We start from the raw sequence: 21,367 nt of genomic DNA on the forward strand, positions 1-21,367 counted from the left end.
GGGATTTTCTTCCGTAGTTTACAAATGGAGATTTAGATGTAACTGAATACTTTTTATCTACAGGACAAGTGACTTTCTACAACTGAAATTTTCCCTGCATTTTTGTAAACCCTGAAATGCACAAATTTCCGGGTTTTGAAGACTTGATATATATCCAAAATGTATACACTGTGTTCCAAATTATTATGCAAATTGGATTTAAGTGTCATAAAGATGTAATTGTTTTGTTTTTCAAATAAACTCATGGATGGTATTGTGTCTCAGGGCTCAATGGATCACTGAAATCAATCTTAAACACATGTGACAATTAGTTTTCCTGGTGATTCAAATTAAAGGAAAACTACTTAAAAATCATGTTCCACATTATTAAGCAGGCCACAGTAACATGGGAAAGTAAAAGGATCTCTGCTCCCTAAAAGCATCAAATAGTGCAATGCCTTGGTCAAGGGATGAAAACATTAGATTTTCCCTAACACTTAAGCGTTATCATTGTACTGTTAAGAGATTTGTGGCTTAATCTGAGCACAGACGTGTTCGTGCTGATAAAGGCATAATGAGGAAGATTTCTGACAGACAAATTCATGGGATTAGGAGAGCAGCTGCCAAAATACCATTACAAAGCAGCAAACAGTTATTTGAAGCTGCTGGTGCCTCTGGAGTCCCTCGAACCTCAAGGTGTAGTATCCTTCAAAGACTTGCTGTGGTGCATAAACCTAATATTCAGCCACCCTTAAACAGTGTTCACAAGCAGAAATGGTTAAAGTGGGCCCAGACATACATAAACACTAATTTCCAAATACTGTAGTCTTGTTTACTGATGAGTGTCAAGCAACCCTGGATGGTCCAGATGGATGGAGTAGTGGATGGTTGGTGGATTGCCACCATGTCCCAACAAGGCTGCGACGTCAGCAAGGAGGTGGAGGAGTCACATTTTGGGCCAGAATCATGGGGAAACAGCTGGTAGGACACTTTAAAGGGACTCTGTCACCTGAATTTGGAGGGAATAATCTTCAGCCATAGGGGCGGGGTTTTCGGGTGGTTGATTCACCCTTTCCTTACCCGCTGGCTGCAATATTGGATTGAAGTTCATTCTCTGTCCTCCGTAGTACATGCCTGCACAAGCCCCTTCAATATACTGTAGGAGCCCCCACACAGCCCTTATATACAGCATGAGAACCCATAACTTCCCTATGTTCAGCATGAGAACCCATAGCGTCCAGCATGAGAACCCATAGCTTCCCCATGCCAAGCATGAGAACCCATAGCTTCCCCATGTCCAGCAGGAGAACCCATAGCCTCTCCATGTCCAGCATGAGACCCCATAGCCTCCCCATGTCCAACACGAGACTCCATATCCTCCCCATGTCCAGCATGAGACCCCATAGGCTTCCCATGTCCAGCACAAGACTCCATAGCCTCTCCATGTCCAGCACAAGACTCCATAACCTCTCCATGTCCAGCACGAGACTCCATAGCCTCCCCATGTCCAGCATGAGACTCCATAGCCTCCTCATTTCCAGCATGAGACTCCATAGCTTCCCCATGTCCAGCATGAGACCCCATAGGCTCCCCATGTCCAGCATGAGAACCCATAGCTTCCCCATGTCCAGCATGAGACCCCATAGCCTCCCCATGTCCAGCACGAGACCCCATAGGCTTCCCATGTCCAGCACGAGACCCCATAGGCTTCCCATGTCCAGCACAAGACTCTATAGCCCCATGTCCAGCACAAGACTCCATAGCCTCACCATGTCCAGCATGAGACCACATAGGCTCCCAATGTCCAGCACGAGACTCCATAGCCTCCTCATTTCCAGCATGAGACTCCATAGCTTCCCCATGTCCAGCATGAGACCCCATAGGCTCCCCATGTCCAGCATGAGAACCCATAGCTTCCCCATGTCCAGCATGAGACCCCATAGCCTCCCCATGTCCAGCACGAGACCCCATAGGCTTCCCATGTCCAGCACGAGACCCCATAGGCTTCCCATGTCCAGCACAAGACTCTATAGCCCCATGTCCAGCACAAGACTCCATAGCCTCACCATGTCCAGCATGAGACCACATAGGCTCCCCATGTCCAGCACGAGACCCCATAGGCTACCCATGTCCAGTATGACACTCCATAGCTTCCCCATGTCCAGCATGCGACCCCATAGGCTCCCCATGTCCGTCATGAGACTCCATAGGCTACCCATGTCCAGCATGAGACCCCATAGGCTCCCCATACACATGAAAAAAAATCAGATACTAACCACTTTCCAGTTGCCCAGGCACTTTTCTAGTGCCGCTGCTCTATTCGGTGCATTGATTTTCTGGGGGCGGAGGATGGAAGGCCTGTGAGGGCAAGGTGCGGCCCATAAGTCACTGGTTTCAGCCCCCCGAGCTGTCTCGGTTCACAGGTCGGACTGGGACACCCAGAGGGCCAGAAGTGGCCCGTGGGCTACACTTTGCCCAGGTCTACTTTAGAGAATAGAAAAAAAATAGTTGCAATTGCTTTTGCAACTCCATGAGAAACAGTTTTTTACTCCTTGTATTACAAAGGAAAAACTCCTTAAAAAAATCTCTTTACTTTATTGGAACCCTTACTATTGCACTCAGTCACATGGATTCATTGTGGGACTATAAAGACCTATTTTTAACAGACTATTTAATTAACCTAATCCATTGAGCAGTTTCGGTAAGGAGATCTCTTGGCTGGCATTTTCGTCGTCCAGGCTCCTTTGTCTAGAGATCCGGATACCTCTTTGGAGGCCACATGTGCTCTCCAGAAGACTCGGTAATGAAGGATGAAAGTTATTACAGGGTTTCTCGTTGTCTCCATTTACTCTTAGTAAATATTTTGCAAATTAGAGTAAAATGTGATTATTGTAGCACCCAATGGTCTGATAATCCAGCAATTAAAATCCTGATGCCACATTAGCAGGAACCGTCCTCACTGGTTGGCAATGTCTGGCTTCTGCTGGGATGTGCTGGGACTGATAGGTGAATGTCTGAAGCATCACTACAATGTTGTTTAAGGGGTGTGAATATTTTTTCAAAGATGGAAAAATTCTAAATCTCAAAATGATAGGTGATAAGTTGCTGATCACTGGAAGCCCTGCTCACAAGTACAGAGGACACAAGCCCTCCCAAAAGGAAACAGCAGCGGTAGAGATGAGTAAATCAATTCTAAACTAAACTAATTCATACAGAAGTTCCCCTAAATTTGCATATTCTAGTGAATGGAAATTTGAGTGAATTTTATTTAAAGCCAGCGAAATGGTGGACAGACAATTTGATCTAGTCACATGGGTAATGAGAGAATTAAAAAAAAAAAAGAGAAAAGATAAAGACAAGAGATCATAATCACTTACTTCCTTACCTGTTCCTGCCAACGCAGCTCCCTATTGATCTTCCTATGGCTTTCTAAGGCTGGTTTCACATTTGCGGGTTTTTTTTTTTGCGTTTTTGCGCAAAACAACGCAAAAAAAACGCATGCGTTTTTTCCCTATACTTAACATTAAAAACGCATGCGTTTTTTGCATGCGTTTTGACGCATTTTTGCAACGCATGCATTTTTTCTCTGCATGCGTTGTGTTGCAGAAATGCAACATGTTGTAATTTTAGCTGCGTTTTTTTGCGGCAAAAAAACCCTATTGGTGTCTATGTAAACGCATGCGTTTTTAAGCACATGCGTTTGCATGCGTTTTTGAAGAAAAACACAAGAATACACAATGAAAAGCCACCCCCCAACCCTAACCCTAAGGGATCCTAACCCTAAGGGTTAGGGTCCATAGGGTTAGGGTCCCTAGGGTTAGGGTCCCTAGGGTTAGGGTTAGGGTCCCTAGGGTTAGGGTTAGGGTCCCTAGGGTTAGGGTTAGGGTTAGGATCCCTAGGGTTAGGGACCCTAGGGTTAGGGTCCCTAGGGTTAGGGTTAGCATCCCTAGGGTTAGGGTTAGGGTCCCTAGGGTTAAGCTTAGAGTTTGGGTTAGGGTTAGAGTTTGTGTTTTAGAGTTAGGGTTAGAGTTTGTGTTTTTGGGTTAGGGTTTGTGTTAGAGTTTGTGTTAGAGTTTGTGTTAGAGTTTGTGTTAGTTTGTATTAGAGTTTGTGTTATGGTTAGGGTTAGAGTTTGTGTTAGAGTTTGTGTTAGAGTTTGTGTTAGAGTTTGTGTTAGAGTTTGTGTTAGAGTTTGTGTTAGAGTTTGTGTTAGAGTTTGTGTTAGAGTTTGTGTTATGGTTAGGGTTAGAGTTTGTGTTACAGTTTGTGTTAGAGTTTGTGTTAGGGTTAGAGTTTGGGTTAGGGTTAGAGTTTGTGTTTTAGGGTTAGAGTTAGAGTTTGTGTTTTAGGGTTAGGGTTTGTGTTTTAGGGTTAGGGTTAGTGTTTTAGGGTTAGGGTTAGGGTTAGAGTTTGTGTTTTAGGTTTAGGGTTAGGATCCCTAGGGTTACTAGGGATCCTAACCCTAACCCTAGGTATTTCTGTTTATAGTGGGTTTTCTAGTTGATTTTGATGATTGGCAGCTGTCACACACTTCTCATCATGCGTTTCAAAAACGCAAACGCAGGAAAAAACGCATGTAAACGCGTCAAAACGCTGCATTTGTGTTAAAACATGAAAAAACGCATGCGCCTAAAAAACGCAGCGTTTAAACGTGTTTTTTCACCAAATGCGTTTGCGTTTAAAACACTGCATTTTTAAACGCAAATGTGAAACCAGCCTAAGACACCTTCTCCAGCCCTGGTCTCTACTTCATTCCTTGGTAGCCTTTGACTCACGTCATGATTTAACACTGTGGGTCGCACAACATATTCATTTGGCCAGCGCATGTCATGATATCAGAAGTGGAGACAGGCACCGAAGCAGAGTAAAACATCTTAGGAATCCAGCGGAGGATCATTGAGGAGCTGCCTCAGCATTGACAGGCACAGGGCATTCTTATGGTCAGCACTGCAGAATAAGCTCCCTGATACAGACAGGCATTGACCAAGGTCCACAGATGACCGAAATGTTGGCCACCCATTATACATACAGGGAGCTTTTGCAGTTTGATTTCATTTTTTGGTAGCTTCCATTGGAGTGATGTGGCTATTTTCTTCAGTAGGTGAGGGGCTGGGTGACTATAATATTTTTTTTTCTTACCCCTTCCCAGAACAGCCACTTATGCATTGGGGTTGGAAAAATAAAGGCCTATAAATTGTATTTCTTTTTTCAATGGCATTTTGTGAGTATTTGATTTGCATTGACTAAATTCCTGGCCAGAATTTGAGTGAATCTGACAAATCCTGAGTTTGGCATATTTGCTTATCTCTAAGTGGCGGACAAGTAAGTCCTTGAGACTGATGGACATAGCCAAGCGCTGTAGGATCTCTGTAATAGTCCCTTAGACTAGAGTAGAAGTGCATATGCTTATCTGGTGCTCAATACAATTGTCGAGCTTAGGACCCTATTGTTGTGAACGGTGTAGGGACCCCCAGCAATCAACTTCTGTGCATAGGTGGCAATTTTGGTGCAATCCCATTAAGTAGAGAGGATTACAAGCATGCATGCTGTAGAGACACAGGGGTCAATGGGTGCTCTCATCCGCTGGCCCGGCTGTCTTTAGAAAGACTGCATGGCCAATTGCTCATACCACTGAAGGCCTGCTCTCTCTCCCTGTGGGCAGAACACTACTCAGACAACACAGGGTGAGGGTTAAACAGTGGCAATAATTTATTGAACCACCAACACATAATAGCTGTCACAACTCAGCTGTCGGGTATCCCTGTCCCTAACAATAAGGGGCGCCCTAGCTCGCCCTATTCCCCAGGATACTTCTGAAGGTGAAGATGCCGGGGCTGCCACCCTTGCTTCATCTCCTGAGTTAGCCCTCTTTCTGTTCTCTTCCCCCACCCAGGGAAGAGGGGCGATACTGTGCACCACAGTACACCAACCTGACAAACAAGACTACACAAACAAGGGTAAACTGAAAACACCAGGTGTAACGGGGTCTAACAAGCTGGGGTACCTCTTTCAGTACCACCCCGTGTTTCAGGAGGTCTACGCTGCTTTTGCTGGATTCTGAATGAAGGACGCTGGCTGAAATTCCTTGGTTACGTGAGAGCATATAAAAGCTGACTGCTACCCCATGTATTTCCAGTCTAAAAGAACACACTTTATTTTCAGCACACAGAATATATAACACAGATACACAGGGCAGGCCAATAGGAAAACAGCTGGCCAGACATACATTACAATAGCCGCAGGGGGCCGGAGCCTGCCGCTATTTACTGTGGGAATTACAAAGGTGGGGGGAGGTCTGAAAGAGAATATCTTGTCCAGGGGCGCAGCCTGTGGACTGATGCATTTCACATGGAAACTATTATACACTAGATTGTGGCCCAATTCTAACACATCGGGTATTCTAGAACAGAGGTCCCCAACCTTTTTTGCACCAGGGACCGGCTTTACGCAAGACCAGTTTTCCATGGCCCGGTGGGGTGGGGGTGGGGCAGGGGTGGGGCTCTGGTCATATGGGGGTGGGGTTATGGAGGGGTGGAGCTTAGTGCATACTTATCATGTAATTATGACATTTATAATGAGAATGTGATTCACACATTCACACACACACATTCTCACACACATTCACACACACACATTCTCACACACACACACACACATTCACACACACACATTCACACACACTCTCACACACACACATTCACACTCTCACACACACACACATTCACACACACACATTCTCACACACACACATTCACACACACACACATTCACACACACACATTCTCACACACACACATTCTCGCACACATTCTCACACACACATTCACACACCCCTCTCACCTCTCCTCGCACTCTACCACAGCATCTCATTGCCTTCCTCTGACACAGCCGGCCGCTGAATGATGACGTCATCCAGCGGCGCGTCTGTGTGAGAGGAAGCAGGAAGACAGATCGCTGGGCAGCGGAGCTGCGGGGATTTCTCCCTGCCCGTCGCAGCCACCCCTCCACCTCTGCACACATTGGGAGCCGGCGCTCTGCAGCTTCTCTGTGCCGGCTGTCAGCTTGACAGTCGGCACAGAGAACAGCTGATTCCCTGACCGGGGGCGGCAGAATGCAGCCGCCGGGGGAGACACTGCGGACCGCCGGACCGCCCGACTGCGCCCCTCCCTGCCGGCTGCGCCCGGGGCAAATGCCCCGGCTGCTCCCCCCCCTAGATACGCCACTTGGCGTGTCAGTGAGGAGAGCCTGCCGCCCCACCCCATCAGGAACACACCATGCTGCGCAGGAGGGCTGCGTCACTAAGACCCGCCTGACGCCCCGCCCCGTCCTGCATAATGTTCTCTGCCGGGAGCTGCGAGCTGTCACAGAGCGTGCTCTGACCAGGCGCAGGGCCGCGAAGCTAGCTGTCAGTGGCGCCGCGGACCGGCTGAAAAACCTCAACGGCCCGGTCCTGGTCCGCGGACCGGCGGTTGGGGACCTCTGTTCTAGAATATGCATGTCCCCGTAGTATATGGACAATGATGATTCCAGAATTCGCGGCAGACTGTGCCCGTCACTGATTGGTCAAGGCAACCTTTATGACATCATCATCACCATGGCAACCATTATGACATGTACGTCGATACTGTGACCGTCGCTGATTGGTCAAGGCGAATTCGCGGCAGACTGTGCCCGTCACTGATTGGTCGAGGCAACCTTTATGACATCATCATCGCCATGCTGTGCCCGTCGCTGATTGGTCGAGTCCTGGCGGCCTCGACCAATCAGAGACGCGGGATTTCCAGGACAGAGAGACAGACAGACAGAAAAACCCTTAGACAATTATATATATAGATACATATCTATATATATAATTGTCTAAGGGTTTTCCTGTCTGTCCTGGAAATCCCGCGTCTCTGATTGGTTGGAGCCGCCAGGCCTCGACCAATCAGCGACGGGCACAGCATGGCGACGATGATGTCATAAAGGTTGCCTCGACCAAGCAGCGACGGGCACAGTCTGCCGCGAATTCGCCTCGACCAATCAGCGACGGGTACAGTATCGACGTAGATGTCATAATGGTTGCCATGGCGACGATGATGTCATAAAGGTTGCCTCGACCAATCAGCGACGGGCACAGTCTGCCGCGAATTCTGGAATCATCATTGTCCATATACTACGGCGACATGCATATTCTAGAATACCCGATGCGTTAGAATCGGGCCACAATCTAGTACTGCATAACATTCTTGGTACTGGGGGGTTCTGTAACACAGCTCCCCTTTTCAGCGATGTGATCGGCATACACAGTCTGATCCTTAACGGATCGGTTTAGGGATGACCGAAGTTTATGGGGTTGGTACGAGTTCCGTTTGTCGACTTAGTCCATCGGCGTTACCGTTTTGTTTGCCGGGTGTGTAGTGGATGGTGAAGTCCAGAGGTTGTAGCGCTAAACTCCACCGTAGTAATCTGGCGTTGTCTCCGGAGACCCGATTAAGCCAGACTAGGGGATTATGGTCCGTTAGGAGGGAAAACTGTCGTCCATACAAATATGGTTGTAACTTTTTGAGTGCCCATACTATTGCCAGGCCCTCCTTCTCGATGGCCGCATAGCTCACTTCACGGGGCAGTAGTTTCCGACTCAGGTAAGCTACTGGGTGTTCTTGGCCGTCCGGCCCGACTTGGCTCAGTACTGCCCCCAATCCAAACATAGAAGCGTCTGTGTGGACCAGGAAACGTTTAGTTGGATCGGGTGCGGCCAATACAGGGGTATTGGTGAGGGCGTCCTTTAGCTGGCGGAAGGCTTCCTCACACTCTGGGGTCCAGGTTACCTGGCGGGGTTGGTTCTTACGGGTCAGATCAGTGAGGGGCTTGGCTACGCTGCTGTAATTTCCTGTAATACCCCGCTGTCCCCAGAAACACCATGACCTCGGTTTTAGTGCGTGGGGTGGGCCATTTGGCTATGGCCTCAATCTTGTCTGGTTCTGGTCTCTGTTTCCCACTTCCCACCCAATGCACTAAATACTGAACCTCTGCTTTGCCCACATGACACTTGTTTGGGTTCAGGGTGATTCCGGCCTTGTGGATCCTGTCCAATACTGTCTCTAGGTGATTTAGATGCTCTTCCCATGTCGCGCTGTAGATGGCGATGTCATCTAGGTAGGCACACGCATAGTCCTGGAGACCATCCAGAAGCCGGTCAGCCAGCCTCTGGAAGGTCGCCGGGGCAGTCTTCATCCCGAATGGCATAACTCGAAACTGGAATAAGCCAAACGGGGTGACAAATGCCGACTTGGGAATAGCATCAGGACTAAGGGGAATCTGCCAGTAGCCTTTGCATAGATCGATGGTGGTCAAATACTTTGCCCCTGCCAACCTGTCTAACAAGTCATCCACACGCAGCATGGGATACGCATCCGTCACTGTTTTCTCATTGAGCTTACGATAGTCTACACAAAACCGTGAAGTCCCATCCTTCTTGGGCACTAACACTACGGGGGATGCCCAGGGACTATCTGACTCTTCAATGACCCCTAAACGCAACATCTCTTGTATCTCTTGTCGCATCCCTTCTCGTATAGACTCAGGGACGTGGAAGGGGGTTGTCGCAGGGGGGTCTGATCCTGGGTCTCAACCTTGTGTTGTGCCAGGTGGGTGTACCCGGTTTTCCCCGAAAACATCCTCTGTCGCTGCCTCAACAACTCCTCCGCCTGCTGTCTCTCCCGGGGACCTAAGTCTTCACCCCAGTGTACCTGGTCCCAGTGTACCTGGTCCCACCGCTCCCGATAGGGCTTCAGCATATTCACGTGGAACATGCGGATAACCCTGGGGTCGTCACAATCGGCGACATTATAGGTGGTGTCGGCTATTTTCCCCACTACCTGGTAGGGCCCCTGCCATGCAGCTTGGAACTTGTTCTGCCTAGTGGGCTCTAACACCAGGACCTTCTGCCCTATTTCCAAGGTGCGCTCTCTGGCCCTCCGATCGTACCATACGCGCTGGCGCCGCTGGGCCACCTGCATGTTCCCACGTACAGCCTGGGTCAGCACCTGTAGGCGGTCCCGGAATTCCAGCACATAGGGTACAATAGGAACCCCTTCTATGAGGCCCTCCCCTTCCCAGTGTTCTAGCACTAAGTCTAGGGGTCCCCTTACCCGTCTCCCGTATACCAGTTAGAATGGGGAGAACCCCGTGGATTCTTGGGGCACCTCTCGATAGGCAAACAGGAGGTGAGGCAAGAATTTCTCCCAGTCCCTGTAGGTCCTGGTAAAAGTCCCAATGAGTTGTTTTAACGTCCCGTTAAAGCGTTCACACAACCCATTGGTTTGCGGGTGGTACGGGGCGCTTCTAATGGACTTTACGCCGCACAGCTTCCACAGTTGGTTGGTCACCTCTGCTGTAAACTGGGTACCCTGGTCTGAGATAATCTCCCGGGGAAATCCAACCCGTGAGAAAACCTGGAGCAAGGCAGCCGCCACCATCTCTGCCAGTATGTTAGGTAAAGCAACCGCCTCTGGATACCGTGTGGCATAATCTACCACTGTCAATATATACCTTTTCCCTGACGGACTGGGTTTGGCTAACGGCCCTATCAGATCGACCGCTACTCGGCTAAATCGTTCCTCCACAATGGGGAGGGGGCGTAATTTGGCCTTGCATCGATCTCCCCTCTTGCCAATGCGCTGGAAACTGTCACAGGTCTGGCAGTATTGACGAACATCATAGGTTACCCCCGGCCAAAAGAAGTTTTGTGTCAGACGATGCCTGGTGCGACTGACGCCGAAGTGCCCGGCCAAGGGTATGTCATGAGAGATTCGCAGTAACTCCTGTCTATACTTCTTGGGAACTACCAGCTGTCGTTTTATAGTGGGGCTCGTCCCTGTGTGGTGCTGCTCTGTGATCCGGTAGAGGAGTCCCTGCTTCCATATAAACTGTTCCCCTTCCAGTACCCCTCTCCCCTCCTGTGCCTTCCCACGATATCCCTCCAATGAAGAATCCTCAAGTAACTCCCTCTTAAATTCATCTGGGGTGGCCCAAGAAATGTGTCTGGCTATGGGAATACGTGTAGGGCTGGGATGTCTTACCTGGGCCTCTTCTGAGTGTGATTCCGCCTCCGAATCGAGCTTGTCTCCGGGTGGTCACAGGATATGTCTCAGCCAGAGGGGCAACCGAGAAGGCAGACAACATGGGCCCCAAGTCATTTCCCAGCAAAACCTCTGCAGGCAAATCCTCCATCAAGCCGACCTCAACAAGGCCATCCCCAACTCCCCAGTTCAGGTGAATCCTGGCAGTGGGCAGTCGATGTATGGCTCCCCCTGCTACACAAATTGCCACTGTCCGGTCCGTCTTCTCTTGGTCCCGGACGAGATGAGGCTTCACAAGGGTCAAAGTTGCTCCGGAATCTCTTAGTCCCTGCATGCGTTTCCCATTAACCCACACGACCTGTCGATGCTGTTGTCGATTATCTGCCCGGGCTGCCTGCACGGGGTCTACTTCATGCAGCACTTCCTCCATGTCTTCCACCCCTTGGTTAGTTGTAACCCCCAATGCCGGGTCAGCTTCGCCTTGGTAGCAGTGTACAGCGGCCCGGCGGAAGGTAGCTGTTCCCGCCTTTGGCCACTGGATATGCTGAGTCCGGTTGGGACATTGTCTTTGCAGGTGGCCCAGCTGACGGCAGGTGTGGCATCGCGCCCCAGGGTAACTGTGGTAGGCCGGGTTTCTAGCTGGTCCCCCTACAATCTTCGGTGGTTTGGGGCCCTCCAGGTCCATGGGCGGACCCCTAGTGACCATCTTTGATCCGGACAACTGAGGCCTCCTGGCCGCATGATGTTCATCGGCCAGACGAGCGGCTTCCTCAAGAGTCATTGGCCGCCTGTCCCGAAGCCATTCCTGTGTCTCAGGGTTTAGTCCATTAAAGAATCGTTCTAACAAGAAGAGCTGGAGGACGTCCTCCTTAGTGGTTGCTTGGCTCCCTTGTACCCACTGTAGCAGTGACCGCCGTAATTTACAGGCCCATTCAGCGTGGGTATCGGTTACTTGTTTTATAAGTCCGCGGAACTTTTGGCGGTATGCCTCTGGTGTCAGCGCATACCGGGCCAAGATCACTTCTTTGATCCGCTCATAGTCCATACAGTCCTCATCAGGTACCGTGCGATAGGCGTCCGCTGCCCGGCCAGTCAGCTTGCTGGCCAGAATCTGAACCCGTTCCTCCGGCTTCACTTGATGAAGGGCACACTGCCGCTCAAAGTCCTGCAGAAAGCCATCAATGTCTTCCTCTGCCTCCCCCAACTGTCGGAAGGCATTATACTGGATCTTTTTGTGGCTTACTGTTGAAGGTACCTGGGCGGAGGCCAGAGCTCCCCCTGCTCGCTGACTCTCCTCTCTCCGCTCTGCCATCTCCATCTTGGCCAGTTCCACTTTGGTCCGTTCTGTCATCTCCATCTTGGCCAGCTCTATCCTGGTCCGCTCGGCCATCTTTTCCTTCAGATCAGTACGCACATCAGCCATCACCTCTCGTATGATCTCTACTGCAGGGTTTGGGCCATAGAACGCCAGTCTGTTCTTTACCTCCCTCTGGAATTCAGTCTCCTCCACGTTCACATTGGGGGGAGCTGCACTGTCGTGTTCCATGATGGCTGCTATCAAATCCGCTTTTGTTTTGTTGCTGGCGATTAACCCTCGGGCTTCAACCAGATCTTTTAATGTAGTCCTCTTTAACTTCTGGTAGTTGTCTTCCATTCATTCCTTTCCTCCTGTAGAAGGGGTATCAGATCCCGCTGTCTGCAACCGGTGTAACGGGGTCTAACAAGCTGGGGTACCTCTTTCAGTACCACCCCGTGTTTCAGGAGGTCCACGCTGCTTTTGCTGGATTCTGAATGAAGGATGCTGGCTGAAATTCCTTGGTTACGTGAGAGCATATAAAAGCTGACTGCTACCCCACGTATTTCCAGTCTAAAAGAACACACTTTATTTTCAGCACACAGAATATATAACACAGATACACAGGGCAGGCCAATAGGAAAACAGCTGGCCAGACATACATTACAATAGCCGCAGGGGGCCGGAGCCTGCCGCTATTTACTGTGGGAATTACAAAGGTGGGGGGAGGTCAGAAAGAGAATATCTTGTCCAGGGGCGCAGCCTGTGGACTGATGCATTTCACATGGAAACTATTATACATACATATACTGCATAACATTCTTGGTGCTGGTGGGTTCTGTAACACCAGGCATACAAATATTCACTCACATATAACAGAGGAATCCATCGGGGAGTGGAGAATGGGGAAAAAGAAAAGAAGGGAAAGGCATTACCACACTGACAAACCACGCAACAGTCACAAATAACTCCTACTCATATGAACTCCTCTCCTCCTAAGCCATGCAGCAAATGCAATCTCTGACATGGACTTGAGTCAGATTATAAAGGGAACGGGAGTGGCTAACTGAGCTCAGTTGAAAGCGCAGTGTTTCCAACATGGCCGATTAACCCATGTTCTGCCAAAAGAAGTAAACACCATTAAAACGAAGGAGAAGTGCTTCTTTTCAGCGCAGGAGTAGGAGCAATCAGATGCTGCGGTCTTCTGGTTCCTCTCTGTTGCAGTAACCCTGTGACAATAGCATATAGTACAGTTACAACAAATACCCAAGATGGTGCAAAATACAGGCTCTTCCTTCCGCTGACTCACTGGAATTAGAGCTGCTTCCAGGGCCGATTACACCCACCAATGGCTCCCCACTTTTGGCGGGCCTTCACAGTGAGGAGGTAACAACAAGCTTAGGAAGCTAACCAAGAGCAATGAGGTATGTGGCCAGATGACTTGATTGTCCCAACCTAGATTCTCTAAGCGTCTTTGAGGGTTCAGTGATGGTCAACAAAGCAGCTCTGTATTTCTTCAGTTGGAGCCATGATGCCATGGCTATTGTAATGTAAAGTCTCTTTGAACACAGGCAAACCCTTTTTATATGTCACAACTTCTCATTCTAGCATTCCACCACAGGCTTGGAGGAAGGTGGAAGGAGGCCATCTCTGACTGCTGGAGTGTTCAAACAACTTGCATAGATTGTCCTTCATATTGCAGAGCACCAATGGATCATCAACATATTAACAAACATTGTGCCTTTGTTTCTCAAAGATAGTAGAACAATAATAGGACTGCAATACAAGGACAGATACAATAGCTAATCAGCGGCCAGTCAACAAATGGCAGCCATTGAACATTATGTCAATGACAATCAGGGTCAACAGTCATTCCCATATGAACTCTAGCTCATGTCCCTGGGCCTACTGAAAAAATATGTCTGGATAATTCAGATCAAATGCGGTGTCGCCACACGTGACATGGGGTTATATGAGGTTCACAGGTATCAAGGGGACTGTCAGCGAAAAATTAAAATCCATACAGACAGCCAAGGAAGGAACATGTCCCCTTCACATTGAACATATGGGAAAGAGAGAAAACAAATTATAGGGAGAAAAACTACCGTATTTATAACATGGGAAATGATGGAGGAGATCTGACATCATCTCCATTAAAGTAGTAATCCCCTGGAGGGGCCAGGTTTTTACAGCAGTAAAATTTGCTGGGAAAGAGATAACCAGTCTGAGATTTGTTTGCAAAGAGGAAAAGAACTAACTTCCCAGGCATAAGCTTCCTTTCCATCAAAGCATCTTTCATAGACACTGTCTACAGTATCCAGGTATGAATACTGATGTTTTGCATTAATCAAAAATATATGGTAAATAGATTTTCGGCGTTGTTGTGTAAGGACGAGCATAACACATTCACTCACATCACTGTAGGGCCATTAGAACTTTATGGATGAGGCTATCCAGGTCACGTTTGACCTCTATATAAATGTTAAAATCTTGATAAGAAACATGGCGACAATATCTACCTCCTAGGACCTCCAGGGGCGAAGATATCCTGTAAGTTGCGGATCTCAAAATTCTGAAAGGCCGAGCACATCCAACTACCAGTCCCCACATAAGCTCATCAAGTGGAGGTGTAACTTTAATCTAATAAAGAGCAGAAGCAGGGTTTGGTCATTGTTCATTCTGGAAGTCATAGTTCTCTGTGAGGGTGGTACATTTTTTCAATTGGAGTGCTTCCCTCTGCTAAGGTTTAGTAAATTCCTTTCGATATTCCTTTTTATCTTATGTATTTGTATGTACCGTATTGTATTGTTCTCATTTTGCATCATCTTTGTAAATTTTTGATAAACACTGCCTATGTTTCTGGATTAAATATATACAATTAATAGCTCTGTTCCTCTTGCTCTGTAAACAGCACCACTGAAGCCATGCGCTACTTGTAACGGGTGTCCAATAGGCCTGTATAAATGATTTGTGGTGGCAGATATTGCTATTTTGCTATTGTGGCGCTGGCAGTGACCATACCAGATTATATATATTCCATGTGTTGGAATCGGAGGTGTATAATACCATACGCTCACTATTAGTTTCCTAATAACCAGTAGTGGAAGCGGCCTCGTCAGTCACTCGTCAGTCAGTTGGGTAATGCCCTGACAAATGGAGACAACGGAGTTGCGTTTCCTTGACAGCTGGTGGCAGTGGTGAGATCTTTGTGATTTCTCCGGTGTCATCTGTTACATAGTGGTAACATTGGTGGGATCTTTGTGATGCCCCGGAATTTAGCTGTGACAGGGACCACCAGGGACCACCAACTGTGATAACTAGTCCCACATGGAATGTAATGCCTATAAATGACGGGTTGACTCTTTTCTAAGTCTCACTTGTGTTTGAGCCAAGATAAAAGGTTTTGGAGATACACATTATATACATGACTGGCAGGACCAAGTATCTCCGTTAGGCATTGATGAGATGTATGGTGACGGGTGACTGTGGGTTATTTAAAGTATTCATGAAGGGAGGGAGAAAATATCCCAATTATGGAATCTTCTCTCACCACAAGTGATGAAAAGCCATGATAAGAATGGTATTCCTCCACTCATATATTACCACCCGCGTTTACTATACAGCTCTTTTGACAGTTCATTACCTCTAGTCTGCCATCTAGTGGTCTAAATCTCATTCATGCTTGAGAGGAAAAAATAGAAAATGTTTTCTACACCAGTCTTTGTGAGGAATGTGCTGCAATTCATTAGGAATCATGCACCTACTATTTGAGTACCCCTGCACTTCTCCGATGCCACAGAAGCCAAGCTACCTCCACTAGCAGCATGGAAGTGTGCACAGCCTAGGCCAGCGGTGCAACCATGCCGCTGGTCCGATCTGTTAATGAGTAGCACTGGCAATTAGAAAGCAGGGAGGCAGAAGAAGGAGCTCTTCTCAAGACAAATTGAGAAAAGCCTTTTGACCATGACCAAAAGATGGGAATGTTCAACCAGCTAACTGGTTGCTTTTGCAGATCCCTGGTTAGGTTTGCTCCTTGTCTAGCACATGATTTGACAAAGGTTCCTTGTGGTAGAAGTATCAAACTATATGGATTAATTAAGTGATGAGCAATTTGCTGTCACAGGACCTTGACTTTTGCATGTTTTATTGGAGTTTATGGTGCATCACCTTTAAAAAAAAAACCTGCTGTTCGCTGGGACCTCAGCAATCCCAAGCATGGGGTTCTGTGACGCAGACATGCCACCGGTCCGTTCCTTTTGTATGGGACTTTCTCAGATCACAAAGCACTTCATTTGACCTATAGAAAATGAATAGAGTGATCACCACTTTGTTCCAAAACCCATTTCTGGTGGGACCCCAGCGATCAGCAGTTCATAGTTTATTCTGTGGATAGGTAATAACTTGTGAATATTGGAGTGACCATCAATCAATGGCAACTTCGGATGGTGACACCTGCAGCACCCAGCCATGTTCAGGAAATTAGGCTCTCCGAATGGATCAGTTACCCAGCATTGTGAATGGTCTTCACTTCTGCAGGGAGGACGTGAATATACATTGGCACCAATTAACAGTTTTTGGCATAAATATGTTTGAAATGTAAAATGTTTGCGCTACTCGATTTTTCACATAAATTGGGTGCCTTTGGGTGGTTATACACCGCTCACCGGCAGGTCTGACGTCTTTCTGAACAGTGCCCAGAGCATAGCTAGGTGGGGGTGTAATGGATGGGGTGTGACCATGTGGCCAAAAAATCAATCATTTTATGTTGCAAAAGTGGCTCCAACAATCCGGCAATCTTCAGAGCAGCACTTGTAAACTCCGCTTTCCTTGCCTAGGAGACTTACTACCACCGAGAGACTGCAGAGGTGGCCGGTAACCTGGGCAACAAGCTGTATGCAGTACAGTTAAAAGTCTCTCAGTTCTTGAGACCGGAGAAGATATTTATTAACAAGTAAATTGCAAAGTTGCATGTTTGTACAAACACTTTGCATTTTCTCCTGTTCATGAAGATGAAACAACCCCAATAAATGGTTATTCCCATCTTCCCATATGGGTATTGTCAGATTGCTGCTAATATAAGTTTGCATCTGAAAAGCTACCGCAAATTTAGTAAAACAGTATATTGCCAAAGATGCTTTTTTTTCATAACTATTCAACAGTGCCCGTCTTTGAAGATGGGAATAATCCTTTAAGGGAACACAGACCTGGAAAACAAATCCAAGAAGTACTATAATTATAAGAATGAAATTGCACTAGCAATTTTAGTTTCATATGAAACTATTTCTTTAAACACATTTTCCTCATTCTACCTATCCAAATCTCTGCAGCCTGCTGCGACCACTAGGGGGCACTCTATAAAGTTAGATCAATGATCATCTGTGTGTAGAGAAATGAGCCCACACAGAATTGTCCCCTGCCGGCTGCAGATCTATGTTGTAGAGAAGAAATACAGAGTAGTAGCTTTACTTAACAACCATAACTTTTGGGTTTGCTTGTTTTTTTTTTTTTGCATAATTTCATTTATTACCCCCATTAACTTAGTGACAAACAGCTGCGCTAAACAGTGACACTTTGCAAGGGCCAGTAATGAATTATCCTTCAGTGCACACGAACTGCAGTAAAACATATGTACTATAGCCCTGAACGTGGGCGGTATAAAAACAAAACCGTCCATCAAATAATAATAGGAGCCAAGTCGAAATATTAAACTATCCCAAAAGATAAGAGGCGGCGAGCTCACTCGAAGAAGAAAGAAGAGGAGACAGATGGGAAATTTACACAATTAATATTTAATTTTAAAGATGCAGTGTTTTAGAAGCTGATACCTTATGCTCTGTTTAATGGTTGATATTAGGAAGCCATTTGGCAGATTGATTTTTTTTTCCCTAAAATTTTCACCCTTTATCCCCTTCTGCATTTTATTTACTTTTTTGCTTTTGTTTGTGAGTAGAAATGTAGAAAGAAAAAAAAAAAGCCTAAATCGAAGGAGTGATCAACTATTTAGGTGGATGCCGTCCTGCGCTGTAGTGGGGGATTTGGTTACAGCGGTTGTAACCTGGCACTCTATGGGAGGGCAGGCGAGGAAGGGGAATGAATAGAATCCATTGAACATTGCTCAAAGGCCTTGTATAGCATGGTCAGCAAGGAATGGGTCCTTCATTGCTTCTGTCTGTGCCACTGCGATTGCTTCGTCCTTTGCAGAATGTCTTGTAGGTGATGGGGCTTTTTCTTTATTTTATCATTCATTTATTATTTGTGTGATTTTGGTTACTAATGCTGTTGTTTGTGTAATTATTTTCCTTATATTTTGCGTAATGTGTTGAGCAGTTTTTGGTTATTTAAAAGTCCGGCTTCATCATTGTCTTATTATCTTACTATGTCATCCGGTTGATGATACTTGTGTTCTGTCACTTTTTATATTTAGGCTGTTTCTTCAATTGTTTCATAACAGTCTTAGATTTTTAGTAAATACTGTCTCATCTGAAAGGGAACCTGCCAAGTTTGAGTCAATATGAATTAAATGTAGAGGGTGGGGAAGTGCAGATGATCTATAGATCATCCCGGTTATCAAGGCGGCTCACAGTACTCTAAAAAAAATAATAATATACATATATATACCGTACATGTTTATTTATCTTCAGCCCTCCACAATCCAGGGTCCTAGTGTGCAAACAATATTTATTTTTTACTTGTCCGTGTTGTAGAGATGTGGTTTAGGATATTATATATTCTTTGGATTAGTATGATGCAGCATTTTCCCATTCCGATACATCGTATGGTAGCTAATAGGGAAATGTAATCTGTATTTATAGACGATCTAATATATGCTGAGCAGGATGCCGGGGGTGAGCAGAAATAGATACTAAATGGGTGACGGATCGGATGGATGTTACTTCATCTGAAAACAAATCCACTCTGTAATAATGGGACTGCTGATGTTTTGGTGGGGAGAAGGGAAGAAATGTAGCAGGGCTGAGTTTGGCATTTGACCGTTTGACTTTTTGCACTGTGATAACCTGCAGGGTTAGAATAATATAGTAGGTGGGAAAGCAAAGATTATTTATTGTGATGATACAGGGTCATGACAGGTGATCATTGTGGCCTCATAACACACACGGTAACATCTACACAACCAGAGCTGCACATATGTATATAGACAGACTATGCACATCTATACATGTGTGCACACATATATACATACAGTATGTGTCTCCTCTGCAGCGGCTCATAAAGCCATGCACGCAGTCAGAAAAGCAGCAATGCATTGAAAAAATTGCTAAAGCCACCTTCTTCGCTACTTAATGGGACCAATTAATTGAACTTTAGCATAAAACTGAAATTAAGCCAATTTTTGTGCAACTTGTAGCAGCACAGAAACAAAATATTGCACCTTTTGGTCCCAATGTCTCATAAATAAGTGTGAAGTACATTTCCTGTAGTGGTACACTGGAGCTGAAAGATGCATCAAATTTACATTTTATACACCTCTTATTTGTCACATTTTACTCCAGTACTCTTCATCAAGACTGGTGGATAAAACGTCGATAAATGCGGAAGTGACATCTTCCTCAGGTCCCATTAACATGTCCAATTTTTGCATAAGTGTTCTATTCTGTGGTCCTAAAAAAAAACCAAACAAACTATATTTCCGATTTGCAAATCAAACTCGCCTGGAATAAAGACACAGATGCCATGCAAGTTGCATCCAGTGACTGTTCGCTAGCAGAAATGTGGGAAGGAAACAGCCATCTTTTTTTTCTCATGCATAAAAACGGACAGATGACACATGGACCATTTATTTTACCTGGTGTGAATTCAGACTAAGACCAAGTTAATAAGACCATTTTTGGTCCATGTGCACGCCAACCTATATTACAGTGGCATGTAAAAGTGACTGTTATCGTGTACAGTAAGTTGAAGGTGACATGATCTCTAAGAGGCCTAAAGTTAAAGATTGGCTACAAAGACAGTCCCATGCACAATCATAGGTACAAGTTCTATTCTGTATAAATGGACATGCATCCAAGTTTGAGGCTTAGAACACGTTCACATATTCAGTAATTTCCATCAGTATTTGTAAGCCAAAACCAGGAGTGGGTGATAATACAGAAGTGGTGCAGATGTTTCTATAAAATTTTTCCTCTGGTTGCTCCAGTTGTGATTTTGGCTTACAAATACTGATGTCAAATACTGACCGTGTGAATGTCGCCTTAGATCACATGTGAGGCAGTAGCCCCCAAAGAACCCACTCACAATGAATGCAAGTGATGTATTTGTAGGGATAGAACTCTGTAACTGCTTTTGTTTTACCGCAATATTCCCATACTGTTATTGTGTGGTTGACTTCATTCTTGGGATTAGGATTATTGATCATTACATTCCTCATTTTAGCTTTCTTTTTTGAAGACCCAGAGAACAACAAGAATTTCAGAGATTCTGTGGCTGGTGATTAGCGGGGAGATGCCAGGCTAACTGTGGCATGGCTTTATATTCCACCGCCACAGCGGAATGACATGTTTATGTCTCATACAGATGCTTGTGTGTCTGTCTCCATCATAAAGACTCATCTGCATATCTACAGAGGGAGTTATGGAAATGGAGAGAGGAAAATCTGGATTTGTGTTCACCGCAAATGTGCAAAATTATCGAATCTGACAGCTCCCGGCTAATAGGAAATGAGTCAATTATATAGCAACCTTAAAGGGGACTTCTACAGTGTCTTGTGAAGACCTAAAGGTGGGCGGGGCTAAGACACATTTTAGGATTTATGTGGTTTCTTAAGATGTTGCTCTTTATTACAATTCAGTTTGTTTGTTTTTTTTATATTTTCTTCAGGTCCTGCAGCTCAGCGCCAAGTCCAGAGCATTCAGAATGGACCCTCTCCGGATGAAATGGACATCCAAAGGAGGTGAGAATTTTTTCCTATAATTTTCCAAAGTATAAGTAATTCTTTGGGTGCTGATGCAAGATTTAAACAAGGGTCCACACCCAATATGTGTCATTGAGCTTGTGGGCCTGGGTGCAAATGTTA

The 21,367-nt window shown here is 46.2% G+C and overlaps 1 protein-coding gene across 12 annotated transcripts in view; it reads left to right on the top strand.

Annotated features, from left to right (window-relative positions):
- The window catches only part of EVL (Enah/Vasp-like), a 223,175-nt gene that overhangs the window by 135,485 nt on the left and 66,323 nt on the right, over positions 1-21,367 (top strand). For all 12 annotated transcript variants that reach the window (XM_069738372.1, XM_069738343.1, XM_069738342.1 and 9 more), the window contains one exon: positions 21,172-21,244. In XM_069738372.1, coding sequence (XP_069594473.1) covers positions 21,172-21,244 — 73 coding nt within the window. The remainder of the gene's footprint in view (positions 1-21,171; positions 21,245-21,367) is intronic.

The sequence above is a fragment of the Ranitomeya imitator genome, chromosome 1, assembly GCF_032444005.1.
Source record: "Ranitomeya imitator isolate aRanImi1 chromosome 1, aRanImi1.pri, whole genome shotgun sequence".
NCBI lineage: Eukaryota > Metazoa > Chordata > Amphibia > Anura > Dendrobatidae > Ranitomeya > Ranitomeya imitator.